Source organism: Hordeum vulgare, chromosome 2H, assembly GCF_904849725.1.
Source record: "Hordeum vulgare subsp. vulgare chromosome 2H, MorexV3_pseudomolecules_assembly, whole genome shotgun sequence".
Classification (NCBI taxonomy): Eukaryota; Viridiplantae; Streptophyta; class Magnoliopsida; order Poales; family Poaceae; genus Hordeum; species Hordeum vulgare.
The window spans coordinates 200465646-200483470 of NC_058519.1; the positions used below are offsets into that span (position 1 = coordinate 200465646).

General features: G+C 40.9%; 2 protein-coding genes and 1 long non-coding RNA gene across 8 annotated transcripts; 1 reads left to right on the forward strand and 2 right to left on the reverse strand.

Annotated features, from left to right (window-relative positions):
* Positions 1-679: 679 nt before the first annotated feature.
* Positions 680-4846, reverse strand: LOC123425830 (putative cysteine-rich receptor-like protein kinase 20). Of its 3 annotated transcripts, none has more exons than XM_045109567.1 (7): positions 3874-4846; positions 2635-2754; positions 2350-2531; positions 1906-2119; positions 1575-1812; positions 1266-1419; positions 680-1148 (listed from the first exon to the last, which is right to left on the reverse strand). In XM_045109567.1, the coding sequence occupies exons 1-7, from the start codon at positions 4541-4543 to the stop codon at positions 873-875; spliced, it is 1854 nt and encodes a 617-aa protein (XP_044965502.1). In that variant the 5' UTR covers positions 4544-4846; the 3' UTR covers positions 680-872. The 3 variants fall into 3 exon arrangements, 2 of the variants coding, with proteins under 2 accessions (XP_044965502.1, XP_044965501.1); XM_045109566.1 differs by having other exon boundaries at positions 3751-4846; XR_006621904.1 differs by having other exon boundaries at positions 1056-1148; positions 1747-1812; positions 3751-4846.
* LOC123425832 lies at positions 2761-7304 on the forward strand. The gene is made up of 3 exons (XR_006621906.1): positions 2761-3073; positions 7079-7117; positions 7212-7304. It is a non-coding gene; the product is annotated as an uncharacterized LOC123425832 (long non-coding RNA).
* Positions 6058-10392, reverse strand: LOC123425831 (cysteine-rich receptor-like protein kinase 6). 4 transcript variants are annotated; one of them, XM_045109569.1, is made up of 8 exons: positions 9985-10392; positions 9034-9895; positions 8208-8318; positions 7593-7768; positions 7291-7501; positions 6957-7194; positions 6719-6872; positions 6058-6545 (listed from the first exon to the last, which is right to left on the reverse strand). In XM_045109569.1, the coding sequence occupies exons 2-8, from the start codon at positions 9779-9781 to the stop codon at positions 6249-6251; spliced, it is 1935 nt and encodes a 644-aa protein (XP_044965504.1). In that variant the 5' UTR covers positions 9782-9895; positions 9985-10392; the 3' UTR covers positions 6058-6248. The 4 variants fall into 4 exon arrangements, with proteins under 4 accessions (XP_044965504.1, XP_044965503.1, XP_044965505.1 ...); XM_045109568.1 differs by lacking the exon at positions 9985-10392 and having other exon boundaries at positions 9034-9961; XM_045109570.1 differs by lacking the exons at positions 8208-8318; positions 9985-10392 and having other exon boundaries at positions 9034-9960.
* Between the last annotated feature and the right edge of the window lie 7433 nt (positions 10393-17825).

A 17825-nucleotide genomic window follows, 5' to 3' on the forward strand; every position in this document is an offset into this window, starting at 1 on the left:
GCAACTCTATTCCCGATCTACTTTCCCTATGTAGATTCGGCATCGCAATTCCATGGGGATGCTGCATACTGTTATCTGCTCTTCATATGAATCGGTGTGTGTGGGTGGGTGGGTGGGTGGGGGGGGGGGGGTTGAGATAGAATAATGGGAGAAATGTGGTGCTTTATGCTTGGGAGTGCCGGGAAACAGCTTTACGGTTATCTGGAGTTCCTTGTCAGTTCTGTAGTATTAGTAATTTCATTTTGCTGGCGTACTTGAATTGTCAACTGAGACTACAATGTTAGCAATTACTGTGGCTCCAAGAGCATATAGGTTTCGTTTGAATTAGTACTATTAATGTTTGCCGAGTCCTTTGCCATTTGCTGAGTATCACTTCACCTCTATTGTTCTACGTATATACTCCCTCCGTCCAGAAATACTTGTGGAGAAATAGATGTATCTGACATATTTTAGTTCTAGATACATCCATTTTTATCTATTTCTCCAACAAGTATTTCCGGACGGAGGGAGTACTTTAAATGGTAGGAATGTGTAACTGGATAACATAATAAAATGTTACCATTTCTGTTTTCGTTCGTTCAGTTATCTTACAACTGGTGATACATATCTTAAACATGCTTCCTTTTTTTCCTGACGGGAAAAGCATGAGCTCTGCTTATGCATATTAATGCAAATAAAGAAGAAGAAATCAATAAAGTTTGCATGTTGAAAAAAAATGTATAGTATGTTTGGGTGAGAAAATAGGACAGATAGATGTGCATAAACATCAACCACATCGGCATCACTATATTAATGTAAATAGTTTCATCTGGAGGCGAATAAACTTAATTGATGCAACTAGCATCTTTCTCTGCGCTGATGACTATGTGGTGCTATCTCTCTAATGTGATGCTTATAGTAATGTTGCATGATGAAACTTCTTGCTCACTTGGATTTACATGGAAATAAGCCGGTTGCTTAGGTGGAGGTAAGCTCATGTTCTTGGTGTTTAGCATTGTGACAACACGCTCCATAGCTGGTCGATCCTCTGCACTTTCTTGAACACATAAAAGTGCCACATGAACACACCTCTCTATCTCTTCATTTTCGTTCCCTGGAGGACAATAAGTCATCTCACGCCATTTTCCATCCATCCAAAGTTGCCAGGCCTGTTATCAAAACATTGTGATTTTTATCCACATTGAAAAACAATATACACACTACATTGTAAAATAAAATTGGTATGCATCGAAGTGCAAATTGGGGTCTAGGGTAACTCCACTCACATATGCAATGAGATTGTATAGTTTCCCATTGTATTGATAGAAGTGGGCTGTCCTCTTTCCACTTATTATTTCCAGAATCAATACGCCAAAGCTAAATACATCTGTCTTGATTGAGCAAACCCCCTCAAAAGCATACTCTGGAGGTATATAGCCACTGTATGGTGGAAGTAAAATCAATGCATGCCACTAATGCAAAAGGTAGAATTTCAAGATTACGTTCATAGGATGCTTCAATGCATTTTCTTTTCTTTCAAAAGAAGCAGATGTATTTGATATGCACTAAAAGTGAACATGCTTTTATGTTCTTACTGTGTGCCCACTATTCTGGTGGTATTTGACTCTGCCATATTTGAGTAGAATATTCTGGCCACTCCGAAATCAGATATTTTTGGATTCATGGCACTATCCAAGAGAATGTTACTTGCTTTCAAATCCCTATGGACAATGCATATTCGTGAGTAGTTGTGAAGATAAAGAAGACCTTGAGCTGTCCCATCAACTATGCGCAAACGTTTTGACCAGTTTAACTCCCTTCCTTTAGTGATATCTGCAGAACATATATAACTAATCAAAACATGTCGCCAAGCTATAAATAATACCGTGTTCTATGCTTCTGCCACATCAGAACTAGAAATGCTACCAAAGATGAAGTAGTCTAGGCTTTTGTTTTCCATGTATTCATATACAATTATCTTTTCTCGATCTCCTTGAGTGCAGCATCCCAGCAGTTTAACGAGATTTTTGTGTTGAACCTTTGCTATAAGTTGAATTTCGTTTCGGAATTCCAGTAAACCTTGCAAAGAACATGTTTCCAGTCTCTTGACTGCTATTTTATGTCCATTTCTTAATCGGCCCTGAGGTTGAGAAAAGGAAAACTAGTTAATAAATGTATACAGTACATCATGTTTTGGGGAAAAGTTAACTATGCATAGTTGCAGAATACATTTTCTTTTTCATGGGTGACTATAAGTAATACAACTCACTACGAAATATGGTATTCAAACAAATGCAGTCAAGCAAGTGAATGTTTACTTTGGATTTTAAGTAAGATAGCATTTATGATGCCAGTACACAACACAATCACCTTATATACAGGACCAAAGCCACCTTGTCCCAGTTTGTTACCAATCGAGAAGTTACTTGTAGCTTCTTTTATCTGGGAGAAATCATAAAGTGAAAATTCTGGGTTGGCTCCTCCCATCCTCCAAAGATTTATTGCAATTTGTATTGACAAGTACAGCCGTCCTAGTTTAAATATTGTTTGTTCTGAAAAATAATAACGAAATGTTATGCTATTCATATCCGTACTTAGAAAAATAAAGAGTGGCAAATATTATCTTATGCAGTGGTGAAATGATGAAGTACATACCTCTTCGTCGTTGTGTTTTGACCCATATATGAAAAACCAAGCAAGAAATTGATATTACTAGTAGGAAACCGCCAACGCCAACCAAGACTGCATTGTTCCATCGAAAAAAGTTTGTTTTACCTGTACATTCACATAAAATTCCAATGAAATCTATTTTGATAAACCAATGGCAAGTTATGTACTGCATTGTTGACACTTTATGCCTTTGCTATGACTAGTGCCATTCATCATAACTGTAGGAACACTTCCAACTACTGGTTAAAGCGTCTTTACTCTTAAAACAACAAAGGATATGAGTTTTAAGACATAGTTTTCAACTTTTCGTAAGCATCATGTCTAGGGTGGAGAAGAGTGATCTTGGAAACAAACTGGCTGTAAGAAGGCAAATTGAAGGCTAAAGGAGTTGTCAGTTCCTATCTGAAACAATGAAGTGGAATAGGTATTTTGGTTTCTAGCAATTTACTTTAGCACATCTTCGCTATTTTTTTTTTTCTAATTCTAAAAAAAAGAACTTCCAAACACGGGAAATGCATTGGAGCTCCCAGGTGCCACACACCCCTATATGAATATAGCATCAAGGGAAATACCAGAAAAATTCAAAAAAACCTGAAATTTTGGGATATCAAACCTGGGTGCCCATTGTACACCTGTGTTCAGCTTTGGGGGGGGGGGGGGGGGGATGGGTGCTCATGGTATTCGTGGCGAAGGAAATACGGTCCAACATATTATCCATCCAAATAGTTTTTGCATACATAGGAATTTATTTTGTTTACAGGTTACCACGGGCACTCATTCCCCACGAAACTGAACATGGGTGTACAATGGGCACCCAGGTTTGATATCCCAAAATTCCAGATTTTTTAAAATTTTCCTGATACTTCTTTTAATGCTATATTCATATAGGGGTGTGTGTGGCACCCGAGGGCCATAAATCCTCATCCTTCCAAACATCCCCTTGTTTCAAATCTATGCCCTCTTAGACAAGATAATGAGGCTCAAAGCCAAAATTATTAATGAAAATACTTAAGACTAAGTTATTTTCTTCTGTTGTACTTGAATGGTAAAATGAAGCGAATAAATATGTTATGCAATTTGGAGCCATTCAAGAAAACATACTTCTTGGGAGCGCATTGAGCGACAGCATCTTAGTATCGTTAAAGAATTGTGTGTCCGTCTCATAATGCAATGTGCACCACAACCCAAGAAATGCTGCCCCCATCTGGCCAGCAATGATCTTACTCTGCATGTCAGGGATTATGCGATCCAGGCATGCCGCACAACGCTCATATGGCATATCCCGTATGCACTGCGCCAACCCATACACCGTCTGTCCTGTCTCCTCAAACCACACTTTGCCGACTGCATATTTTTCTGCTCGGCTCACCACAACATCAGCAAGCGCATGTATCAGCTTGGTGACAAGGTCTTCATAACGCCCGGCGGCTACAGTGGCCCTCACAGAATTCAGGTTAGTATTCACGGTGCACCCGGTCATGTTGCTGAAGTTGGAAAGAAAGTCCTGGTTGGAGAAGCTTATCTGTGCCTGGTATTGGTCGTAGTAGTAGGTCACATTGTTGCTCTGGAGGGAGTAAGAGTTGCCAGCTTTGCTGTTGATTGCTTCATCAAGGGCCTTTGTTAGGCGCTTCTGACAGTCGGAGCCATCAGAATCACCCCGACAAAGCACTGCACCATAGACCTTGTCTGGTCCTATGCCAGCCGTGCCAGTAGCTGAGTGCTTCTCTGTGGCGTTGGCAAACAGTAGTTTGGCGAGGGATATAAGATTGGATTTGTAGGTGCTGTTTGGCATGTACATGCCGCCATTGTTGTCGCTGCAGAGTGCCTGACCTTCCGACGAAGCCGAGAAGGAGAGGAAGAGAACTAAGAGAGATAGTCGTAGCATCCTCCTCATTTACTTCAGAAAATGGTCTGTGATCTATCGGCGTTGTGGAAGTACTCATGAAACTGTAATGAATAAGTGGCAAATAACATCTTCTCTTTGTGTACAAGAGGTAAACATGTTGAAGGTTCTTACGAAAATGACCTTTGGGACCAGACTGGTCTAAGTTAGAAATTTCTCTTAAAATTGACAGGATGACTGATGGTGACCGTCACCATATCCTGCAAAATAGGGCAGAGAAACATGGCACTGGACTGGGGTTTTGACCTCCAATTTGGTCCAAGTCTAAGCACTGGACTTTATTTACACAGACAGGTGTTGTCATCCTCTATAACACTAAGTTCCCTTGTTTTAAAGAGTCTACATTCAGTTGAGTTCTTTAATTAGAATTAGGTTACCCGATTTTGATCGGGTCAACAATTTCTCAAAGCTCTCTTATTCAATTCTTTTATACCATACACAATGGTTCCAAATTTTAAGGTCTCACAATTAATTGAGGTATTCAATTTAGAATTGGATCATCCGATTTTGACCGGGTCAACAATTTGTCAAGCTCTGCCATTCATTTTTTTAATTCATTCCCTAATTTTGAAGCTCTTTCATTCAATTGAGATATTCAATTTTGAATTTGGTTTACGATTTTAATCGGGCCAATGATATTTCAAAACAATCAGCAACAACTGCCCTATAAAAACATATCAATCATGGCGCACCCTCCCACCACCTAGAAAAAAGAAGCGCCATCATGTGATATTGTAGCACCAATAGAGTACATGCAACCACCGACACTAAAATTTCCCCACATAAATATAGGTTGGTTAGCGGATAACACTGAATCACACCATGAAAGGCCCACCAAATCACCGCACTATAAATAAAAATAAAACACGCTAACATCTCACTCACCCGCCAAACTAAATATTCCATCAGTTCCAAAATACGGGTATTGGGTTTTTGGAAAGTCATATTTCTTCAACTTTAACCAAGTTTACAGCAAGAATATCGACATCCACAATATTAAACAAAATAAGTATGGAAATTCATTTCATGCTGAATCTAAAAACACCGATTTGATATTATGGATTTTGATATAATTTTTCTATAAAATTGATAAAATTTAAAAGGTTTGACTTTCCAAAAAAATATTACACATCAATATTTTTCATTTTTGTTTCTAGACGTGTGTTTCGAATCCATCAATTTAATTTGTTTTGCTATATGATCTATACATAAATTTGTCTATATTGTCATTTTTTGTTGAATTTTTAAAATATTTTTGGAATGAGATTTCTAGAGTTGGGAGTATCGGGAGTATAGAATACCTTCTCTATAATGGATTTTTACAAACTAAATATGAATTGGTTCATCACAGTGACTACAATGTTGCACAGTGCAGATACATGAAATATTTGAATCTCAAAGGACGATCTGACGGTAGATAGTAGGGCGGTTTTGTTGATCTGCCCAGCAGCTAGCAGGTCATGTGCTGGTTCCAGTGCCATGTAGTTTCGAAACAGATATGTATATTCTTGTAGTCCCAAATTATGAATATTGCATATGATGGAAAATCTTGTTACATATGCAGGAATAGGACAAATGGGTGAAGTTCTGAGCCACTAATGGAATACAAACAATGCCCTGTCTAGTTAACTAGTCAACACAAGAAGAACATCCAAAAACAGTAGGCACACACCCTGCAAATGAAATAAATGACCATTTATCTACCATCAGTAGTGGTGAGGGTTATATCATTTCTGGTGCATGATAAATTGATGTCTATTGACACATCTACTCTGGTATAGGAGTAAGCTGGTTGCCTTGGCTCTGGTACGGTGATGTCGTCACTGCTAAGCATTGCAACAATATCAGACATAGTGGGGCGGTCTACTGCTTTCATTTGGACACACATGAGTGCCAACCTGAGATATTTCATCATGTCTCCTGGATCATATTCATCACCAATTGATTGATCAATGAATTCATGCCATCTTTCTTCTTCCCACATCTGCCATGCCTGAAAATAGGGTTCTTACATAAATTTGATGGTAGGGGCAACCTTATATATCTGCAGTTAAATTTTTGACAAAATTATGGCTAATAAAACAGGAAAAGAATGAAAAGACACCTACAATTCATGGAAAATAAAATTTGAGAATACACCGATTTTATAGATTTTAACTTGCTTACATATTGAAGTAGATTGTCAAATTCTCCTCCATTATGCTGAAATCCTGCACTCTTCTTTCCACTTATAATCTCAAGAAGCAATACCCCAAAACTGAAAACATCTGACTTGATCGAAAGGAGGCCCTGAAATGCGTACTCAGGAGCCATGTAACCACTAGGAAAGATGGCATGCAATAGTCAGAAGGAAAATGCTTGGGTCGAAACATTAATTGGTAATTTACTTGTGTGCTGTACTTACTATGTTCCAACAAGCCTGCTTGTTTTTGTTTGAGTGGCGTCTGACGGAAATATCCTTGCCATGCCAAAATCAGAAATCTTAGGATTTAACTCGGAGTCTAATAGAATATTGCTTGCTTTCAGATCCCTATGGATGATACGCAGTCGTGAATGCTCATGAAGGTATAGAAGCCCTTGTGCTATTCCTTCAATTATTTTCAGTCGTATCATCCAGTTTAATGATGTCCTCCTGTTTGGATCTGCAAATATGACACAGGGCCAAGTGTTTAGTAGTACTTCTACTACAGAGGGGAAGGCATACAATTAAACATTAGCAAATTACTCCAGAAACCTACCGAAAATGAAGTAGTCCAAGCTTTTGTTTGACATGTATTCATAGATCAGTATCTTCTCTTCATCGTGGATGCAACAACCCAACAGCCTAACAAGGTGTCTGTGCTGAAGTTTTGCTACCAGTTGGATCTCATTTTTGAATTCCACTAGGCCTTGGCTTGATCGTGCAGCAAGTTTTTTAATTGCTACTTCTTGTCCGTCAGGAAAAATTCCCTGCAAAAATCATGAACCATCCTCTATATCTTAGAATGGTGCAGTGTTAATTTTGTTTTTATGGAGGAAATATGAATATGATGAAAAATACTTTGTAAACGGGTCCAAAGCCACCCTGTCCTAATATTTTGCCCGGTGAGAAGTTGTCTGTAGCATCTGCAATTTGGGAGAAATCGTACAGGGAGAACTCAGAACCGGTATCTTCCATCTTCCAAAGCCTCAGGATTTCATCAATGTTCTTGGGCTGCTCCGTGGAGTTTATCTTCCCTAAATGTACACCCATGACCCATCCATCAGTTATCAGTTATTACATGAAATTGGATCACATGGTAGTGACTTAGTTGCCACGATCATCATTAAGAGCATCTCCAACAGGTGCATAAAAGTTTCGCGTGCTAAAATAGTTTTAGCGCGTCAATGTAGCGTTTTTAGTGCGTCGGGGTCAACATTGGTTTTCCAGATACCTAAAAACGCGTGCTCAAAAAAATACGCAATGTAAATTGTGAATGGCGCGCGATCCAGCGCCTCAAATTTGCAGCTTGCGATAGCGCTTTTTAATGCGTGTCCAAAACATTTTTACGCGTGCAGTATTTTGCAGCCTTTGTTGAGCTGTTCGGTGTCCAAAAAAAAGTTTTTTAGCGTGCGGAGCTGTTTTTGAACGCCTGTCAAAGATGCTCTAGTACATGGAATTTATTGAACTGCTTACCTCTTTTTTCTCGTTTTATGATGTATAGGACACAGAAAAGCAAACGTGTACAGACCACCGAGAGCGAGTACACTGTGGCAATAATCAGGAGTGCATGGCCCTTCCGTTGCCCTGAATATTGCAAGAGAATAATTTACATGTAGTGAATGATGGATACACTCCTAGTAATAGCTTCTCAAGGTTCAAGCTCTTTCATACTTTTAGAAGGGAAATGTCAGGAGGTGACCCAGATAGGTTAAATTCATGTGTTTTTCCATGATTGCTCCTTCCAGTATATGTACCCAATTTGATTAAGCAAACTGAACCTTTGTGCCATTACCCGTGTTCTGTTAGTTCCGTTATAGATCATATCTAGCAAAACTACATGCAGCCTTATCTTTCATTCTTATAAGCTACCCAGAAACACAGGGAACATGTTTTCAGTCTTATGATCTTATATTATTGTTGATAGTCCAACTCTGGGTCTGAGGATAAAAAGGGGTGGAAAAACTTAATGCTCAAGACAAAAATGAACTAGAAAGAATCTCAGTTTCTCTCTTGTGCTCTAAAGGATCTGAATATGTGACATGTTCAATTAGAGTCAGAGTCGCTTGTTTGGGGAGAGACGATGACTATGACATTGCAGGCAACCTCAACGGTGTCCTCGTCTTAGCGATGTGTGTGGACCTTGTAGGTGTCAGGTCGGCCAAAATGCCCTTTCTGATGGACTTGTTGTATAGTCTGTCCAACATTATTTTTCTTTCTTAAGGAATGGAGATCGTCTCTCCACTCTCAAAATAAAAAATAAAAAATCGTCAGGGGCCGAGTTTAAGAAAAAAAAACTTGCCTGTGGCAGTCTCCGTAAAGAACTGTGTGCCCGTCTCGTACCGGAGTGTGCACCTTGCACCATGAATTGCCCCGCCCATTCTGCTGCTACCGACCCGCCGCCGTATCTCAGCGGCGATTCCATCGAGGCAAGCGCGACAGCGTTCCGGCGGCATGTCCCGCGTGCACTGCGCCAGCCCGTACACGGTCCGCTGGCTCTCCGGCGACGACCACAGCGCATCGGCCGTTGCGTACCTGTCCGGCTGCGCTGCCGCGGCCTCGGCAAGGGATCTCGTTAGCTTGGCGACCAGCTCGTCGAACTGCCCAGCATCGGTGGCCGGCACAAGGTTCAGGTTGGTGCCGTCGACCCACTCCGGCGCGTTCCTGAAGGTGGAGAGGAAGTCCTCGTCGGAGAAGCGAAGCTGGTACAGCTCGGAGTAGAGCGCCACGTCCTTGTGGAGCGCGCATGCGGCGGCCTTGGCGCTGATGGTCCTGCCGAAGGCCTCCCGGAGGCGCCCGCTGCAGTCGGCGCCGGTGGAGTCCCCTCGGCAGAGCACGGCGCCGTAGACCTTGTCGGAGCCCGTGCCGGCCGTGCCAGTGGCCGAGTGCGACTTCATGGCTCCGGCGGTAAGTTCATCGGCGAGGGATCTAAGGCTGGCCCGGTAGGTGCTGTTTGGGCTGTACTTGCCGTTGGCGTCGGCGCAGAACAGCCGGTCACCGGCCGATGGCGCCGGCAAGGAGAGCAGCAGAACTACGAGGGCTACAAACATCGCACGGGGAATTCTTGGGAGGAAATTATCATGCGGATTTAGATAGGTGGCAAGGCTGTAATCTCCTTTTTCTCAACCATTGGATCACTTGGTCACCCTGTTTCCGTATGCTCTCTGCTAAATCAATGAAGCCGGTCATCAACCGGGTCTTTCAAAAAAAAAAAAAAAACATAGCACGGCCGGGACAGGGAGTGAAAATTGACCTTCTGCTTGGCGTTTATCCATTCAGAATGTAAAACAGAGCATCATCGCGAAAGAAAAGAAAATTAACACAGCACACCAGGAACCGAAGCTGAACTGGAACTAAATAGGGGATTACGACGTGTCTTCAAATGGATTGACGACTACGCCACAGCCCCGAAATAACACGCAGGGGCAACTGGTTTGATCTTTCCTCCTTTGCTGAGTGTATTGACTGAAGCTAGACTTCCAACACGGCACTGCAGTTGTGGGAGAATATCAGGTGCTCCCACACCTCACATGCTTCTATGATACAAATAGCTCCTGGGCGTTGGATCGTGGAAACCTCAGTCCAGCGCGGAATTATGTGACTCTTGAAGATCTGATTGGATTGGCGTCTTCCACACTTTTACACCTGTAAAAGATACATACATCAATCGGCCATTTTCATTTCCGGTTGAAAATCACACATGGCTAGTGATATACACTTGTAAAAATAATACAGATGTATAAATTTATCCCTATTTCAAGCGGTGCCAGAGTTTTTCTTTTTCTTTTTTGCAAGTTTGCATAACTTCTCCTTGTACCGTTGGATCCTATCATGGGAGTATAGGAGGTATGAGAGCACCTTATATTCTCCTTGTGAGTTCACATCTCTTTGGCTGTAGACTATAAGAGCATCTTCAATAGCATATGTCTAATTTGACCCTTATATGTTTGATGCGTTGTTTGGATGTGTTCACGGACAAATGCTTACTGACTCTCATTTGTCTCTGTAGCTAGGCAACCGTGCTCCATGCAGTCCCTTAATGAATCATACAAATAAAAAAGAACAATCAAAATAACACATGGCAATTCAATAATAAATGGTTCAAACTAAAGAAAAAACATAGTTCGAACATAAATATTATCCGGAATGCATAGTTTAACTATAAAAGTAATACAAAATCACCAATTTAATGGCATTCAGTGTCAATCAACATATGGTCTACAAGATCATTGAGTAGTTGCACATGTGTATGTTGATCTCGAAGTTCTCAACGCAATCTCGAGGAATTTAACAACATGCCTTTAACAACATGCCTTTAACAACATGAGTATGTGTATGTGAACATACTTCGATCTTCTCAAAATTAGAACTATGGTAATCCCCATTGTCCCCATCTTCCACAATCATCTTGTGCTAGATTACATCATTTGCCACAATTTCTATATATCCCACATATTTGCAGCTCCAAGAACAATACCCCAACGAGCTTGGAGTACTCCAAATACCCTCTCCACGCGTTCCTAACAGCTTCATGCATTTGTGTAAATAAACATCTTTTTTTTGTCTTGGGGCTTGGGGATAGTCTTCACAAACGGCGTCCACTGCGGACATATATAATCGGGAAGGTAGTATCCATGGTATAGTCATGTCAGTTGATAGTGTAATTGCACTCTGGAGTATCCCATTCACAAAATCTCTTGAGAACAACAGAAACCGTTGAAGGACATTTATGTTAATGTGAGAACCTAGCATGCCAGAGAATGATAAATCCACGAGTCATTTTGATGCCACTGCTTCAAGTATGATGTTAACCTCTTTGGTGTGACCTTGGTTGAGTTGTTTGCATGCCTGAGCCCAAGCCCGAGCCCTTCTTTTTCTCCACTCCTACTTCGCACTGTAACACATCTTCCTCACACCTTACGCGTGTCTAGGGTGACTCCTGGAGCATGACTTTGAGCATGCCCGCATGAATTTGACCATGCCCGTCATCGCCACGTTGACTTTTACGATGAGGTAAGGATACGCCCGACCCCGCCGTCTTTTCCATTCACTTCAGCACATCACAACACACCTCACTGACAACTTGTGAGACACCAAGGAGCACTGGAGCTCAATTGCCGTCCAAACCCTAAGCTTGTCGCGTGTCTTCATCTTTTGGGAGTGATTTCGGACGACCTCGTCCATGCTTGGTGCCACCAAGATCCCTGTTGTGTCGCCTGAGCCGGAAGGTATATCACGCTCACTCTAGGACCCTTATATCATTGATGACCCACAAGTATAGGGGATTGCAACAGTCTTCGAGAGTAGTATTTCATCCAAATTTATCGATTCGTCAAAAGGGGAGCCAAAGAATATTTATAAGCCTTACCAGTTGAGTTGTCAATTCAACCATACGTGAGAACTCACTTCCTTGCATCCATTTATTAGTAGCACGGTAATATGATAGTATTGACAGCAGTAGTAACAGTAATAGCAATAGTAATAGTAGTTTTGTAGCAAGTGTAACAGTAGCAGTAATTGTAACTTGAGCAAAGGCAGTATTATGAAAGCATGGGCATGGAGTAGCTATGGATATTTAGATGAAATTCATTGTGTAACAGTCATAATCTAAAGCGACACAGAACTAGCTTCAGTTCATCAATCATATCTAGGCATGTATTAATTACTTATAGTCATTAGTGCTTGTAGTAAGAACTTAAATGACATCTTTTGTCCTACCCTCCCATGACAGCGGGGTCCTAATGGAAACTAAGGGCAATTAAGGCACTCCTTTTAATAGAAAACCGGAACAAAGCATTAGAAAATAGTGAATAGACGAACTCCCCACATTACAATCACCCCCGGAGGGTGTCCTAATTATTGTCACCTTGGGGGGTCTACGGATCAAAACAATAACATGTGCATATGACTTGCAACATAGGATCAAGAATTCAAATATATTCATGAAAAAAATAGGTTCAGATATGAAACCATGAAACTCGGGCGCTAGTGACAAGTATTAAAAATAGAAAAGTCATAGCAACACCAATCTCAGAACATAATGGGCACTAGGGATCAAGCCCTAACAAATATACCAGATTACATGACAAATCTCACCCATCTCCGTCTACCTCCAATATGCCTACAATGTAATTACTCACTCCCTTTGGTCAGCATCATGAGGTTGTCGATGACGACAACGACGATTCGCCCACTTTGAAGCCCCAAAAGGACTCCAGATCAGGCCTCCCGATGAAGAGCATGAGGTGGCAATGGCTCCATATCATAAAATACGATGAAGCTTTCTCCCTGATTTTTTTCTCAGGAAGAAGGTATATGTAGACTTGGAATTAGGGAAAACACAGGCTTGAGGGGCCCACAAGCTCGTGCGAGGGGGGGGGGGGGGTCGCCCCCTGAGCTTGTGGCTCCCTGGTGGCCCCCTACCGGTATTTCTTTGTGCTAGTATTGTCCACTCCTAACTACTTAAGCATGCATGAGAAACTATAATCTCTAATTGTCATCCTACACATGTTTACCCATAATGGACTGAATTGAGATTACCGAGTTAAACATATTTACAAAAACAAAAGCAAGCAGAGTCCATACCAACTTTTCTTCACCATGATCACTTCGTCAAATCATCGTATTGCCTGTCACTTGTAGGGGTGGCACCCGCAGGGTATGGGTACGGGTGGAGCTTCCCCATACCCTTCTGCCCCGTCTGATATTACCCATCACCCTTACCCATACCCATCAACGGGTACAATTTTTTCCCATACCCGTTACCCGACAAGGTAGATGGGTACCCGCGGGTAAAATTACCCATATTTGCAAAACATTAATTTAAACAACTTATAGTTATAAAATGCATTGTATCATATAGTTTACAAAGATAGATTATAACTGCAACACATATTTATAAAACAACATCATATAGTCATAAACAACAACACATAGGCATACACTTTTAATTTATAAATTATTGACATAGTGTAGATTGTAGAGATAATTTTGAGTTTACATAGGTTTTATATGGGTACATGGGTATATGGGTATGAGTTATATGATCCCATACTCGTACCCGCTCTACCCGATGAGTTTCATATTTTCCTATTTATATACCATGGGTAAGTTTTTGTCCCATACCCTTACCCTAATAGGGTTTTTACCCGCAGGATACGTGGTTAATGGATACCCATTGCCATCCCTAGTCACTTGCATGACCGAATGGTGTGAAAATAATAATAGTGTAAGTGTGTCGTGGACTAAGCTGAAATCTGCACACACTTTATAGAGGAGAAGACAAGGAAATATTTGGCCCTTCGTTCAACAATAAAGCACATAAGAGCCACTCGAAAATTCTTACAAAGTTTTCTCCTTACGACGACTCAAGAACCGAAAAGAAGTTTAGAGAAACACACTGAAATATTTTTAAAGTTTTTAGTATTTCTGAAGAAAGCGAAAGTAAGGAAAAACAAAAAGTGAGAAAAAATATTTACACCGATGAAATTCAAACAAACACAAAAGAAAACAAGAAATCTTTTTGGATTTTCAAAGTTTTTTTAACACAAAAAAAATGAACACAAGTAAACAAGGAAAATGATGAACACAGACAAGTGGGTAAATCTCATAACGATAGCTCAGATTAACTTCAAGTGCGACATCTAGTGCGTGGTGAGCGGCTTCCCTTTGTCAAGCGGCTTCCTCTCCTGCCCTATATGTCTGGGCCTCCTCCAAATGTAAATAATATCTCTAGTTGTCATGAAAGTTGAATACAGAAGGGGCACGGAAATTAATAGGGATAGCATTACACATATCAAAGGATAACCTGTACTAATATTCTTGAGCCCCTCGTGCAATAAATTTATGACGCAACATAGCCTCACAATCTAGAAATCTACTACCCCCGTCACAGTTTAGAAGACACAGTTAAATTTACGTGCTTTTCCATAATAGACAAGGTTTAGGACGCATTGCATTTACTCGTAGCTGCTAATTAGTACTCTATTGTACTACTTCTATATGCATGCGTAGTGTGAATGCTATTTTTTAGCCCATCTCACAGCCAATCAATAACCACCTAGGTTCCAGAGAATTTCCATGCATGCCTTCTAAACTGTGACGGAGGGAGTAATAGGCAACCCATGATCATTATCGCTAATATGTACACCAAGATGAGTAGTTAAACGAGTGGCATAAATTCTACCTTCGAAATCACCATCCAAAGCATTATTGCCCCTAAATTAAATGTTCAATCACCAAGAAAAGCACATTTAAGGATGCTTAAATCAGGATCACAAATGGTATGGATATCGTGGTTACCAGTTAAACATCTGAAAGCACAACTTCTCCCTAGGTGGGTCTGATAATTAATAACAACATATAGTTCATTGAATTAATGAGTCTATCAAGTATATTTTAGGAAAAGTTCAATGAATGGATTGGCTAGGATTGTAAGGAGATTCCCTAGATGCAAGGAACATCAATTGGCAAAGGCCTCTAGACTCTACATTTTCCATTTTAAGTGAGAAATCACGTTTGAGTCCATAGGAAAGTCAATACTATTAAAAGGGGATGAGGTATCTATGATGATCTGATTGCTCAAAGTGCTTAGAGATTAGCCACCAAAAACCTCAACATTCCTCCCATAAAACATTATGTCGAGAACCCTAAAGATCAAATTCGGTGCCACCAACATTTTCCATATCGTCCACACTGAGTTTTCCTTAGATAGAACCCAGGCCAAACCCAAGCAAACCGTTACAACCGAGATTCGCTTCGGTACGGCCAAAAAGCGGTGACCAACTTGTTGTTGCCCATTTGCATAAATCCGAATTTTTGAGTTTTGCTGATCGATCTCACTGAGTCTTTGGAACTTCCTAGGTCATTCAAATCGGTTTCACCGAGAACCCAAAAGTTAGGGCATTTTGCACTAGTCGATGCAACCAAGTTTTTATTTCGGTTCCACCGAGTTGGGAAATAATGTTTTAATGGTTGGATTTTTGGAGATGACTATATATACCCCTCCACCTCCCTCTCATTCGTAGAGAGAGCACTTAGAACAAGAAAACACTTCCACCATTCATTTTCTGAGAGAGAACCACCTACTCATGTATTGAGATCAAGATCTTCCACTCCAACCATATGAATTTTAATTTCTAGCCTCCCCAGGTTGTTTTCCACCCAATCAATCTCTTCTAGCAAGCCAAATTCTATGGGAGAGCGATTGAGTGTTGATGATACTATCTTGTGAAGCATCAGAGCAAGGAGTTCATCATCCATACCACATCTATTAACTTATGGAGAGTGGTGTCTCCTAGATTGGTTAGGTGTCGGTTGGGAGCCTCCAAATCGTGTGGAGTTGAACCAAGAAGTTTGTAAGGCCAAGGATATCGCTTACTTCGTGAAGATCTACCCTGAGTGGGACGATCACCCAACCCGTAAACTTTGGCAACCCTTGGGGCAGTCACCGGTATGCGTACAAATTGCTCGGGGCAATCTCCACAACCTAATTGGAGACCATGACGCTTGCCCAAAGCTTTACACCACAATGATTGAGATCCAAGGCACCACCAAGCTTCTAGGATGCCAAGGCACCCAAGATGAACAAGCTCTAGGGTACCAAGCACCTAAGAGTAATAAGCTTCTCAAACTTCACTTCCACGTATCACCGTGGAGAACTCAAACCGATGCAACTAATGCAATGGCAAGAACACACGAAGTGGTCAAGTCCCTCACACTCAAATCCCTCCACAACAACAAAAGCTATGGAGGAATATGAGAGGAAGAACAAGGAGCTCACAAAAAATTCCAAGATCTAGATCCAAGGTGTTCCCCTCACATAGAGGAGAAAGTGATTGGTGGAAACATAGATCTAGATCTCCTCTCTCTTTTACCTCAAGAACTAGCAAGAATTATTGGAGGGATTGAGAGTTAGCAAGCTCTAAGAAGGTCAACAGGGGGGCACAAGCTCAAAGGATATGGTTCAATGGGGAAGAATAACCCTAGGAAGGTAAAAATCCAACCGTTACCCCCTCAGCCCGCACACAAGCGGTACTACCGTCCATAAGGGGTAGTACCACTGCTGGGAGCAGTAATACCGCTTGGGCGTGCTACTTCTTGAGCTTGCGTTGGTTTTTCGTTGAAGAGGAAAGGGTGATGCAGCGAAGTAGATAAGTATTTCCCTCAGTTTATTGAGAACCAAGGTATCAATCCAGTAGGAGGAACAAGCAAGACTCCAATAGTAGCACCTACACAAATAATCAAACACTTGCACTCAACGCTATAAATGGGTTGTCAATCCCTTCAGAGTTATTTGCAAGGATGAGATCTGATAGTGATAGATATAAAATATTAATAGATCTGAAAGTAAAACTAAAGTAAATAAATTGCAGCAAAGTATTTTTGATATTTTTGGTTTATAGATCTGAAAATATGATATGGAAAATAGACCCGGGGGCCATAGGTTTCACTAGAGGCTTCTCTCATAAAGGAAAATAATACGGTGGGTGAACAAATTAGTGTCGAGCAATTGATAGAAAAGCAAAGAATTATGAAGATATCCAAGGCAATGATTATCCATATAGGCATCACGTCCATATCAACTAGACCGAAACGATTCTGCATCTACTACTATTACTCCACACATCGACCGACTCTTGCATGCATCTAGAGTATTAAGTTCATGAAGAATAGAGTAACACATTAAGTAAGATGACATGATGTAGAGGGATAAACTCAAGCAATATGATGAAACCCCCATCTTTTTACCCATGATGGCAACAATACAATACGTGCCTCGCTACCCCTACTGTCACTGGGTGAGGACACCACAAGATTGAACCCAAAACTAATCACTTCTCCCATTGCAAGAATTACCAATCTAGTTGGCCAAACCAAACAAATAATTCGAAGAGACTTGCAAAGATATGAAATCATGCATATAAGAATTCAGAAGAGACTCAAATAATATTCATGGATAATCTGAACATAAACTCACAATTCATCGGATCACGACAAACACACCCCAAAAGAGTATTACATCGGATAGATCTCCATGAAGATCATGAAGAACATGGTATTGAAGATCAAAGAGAGAGAAGAAGTCATCTAGCT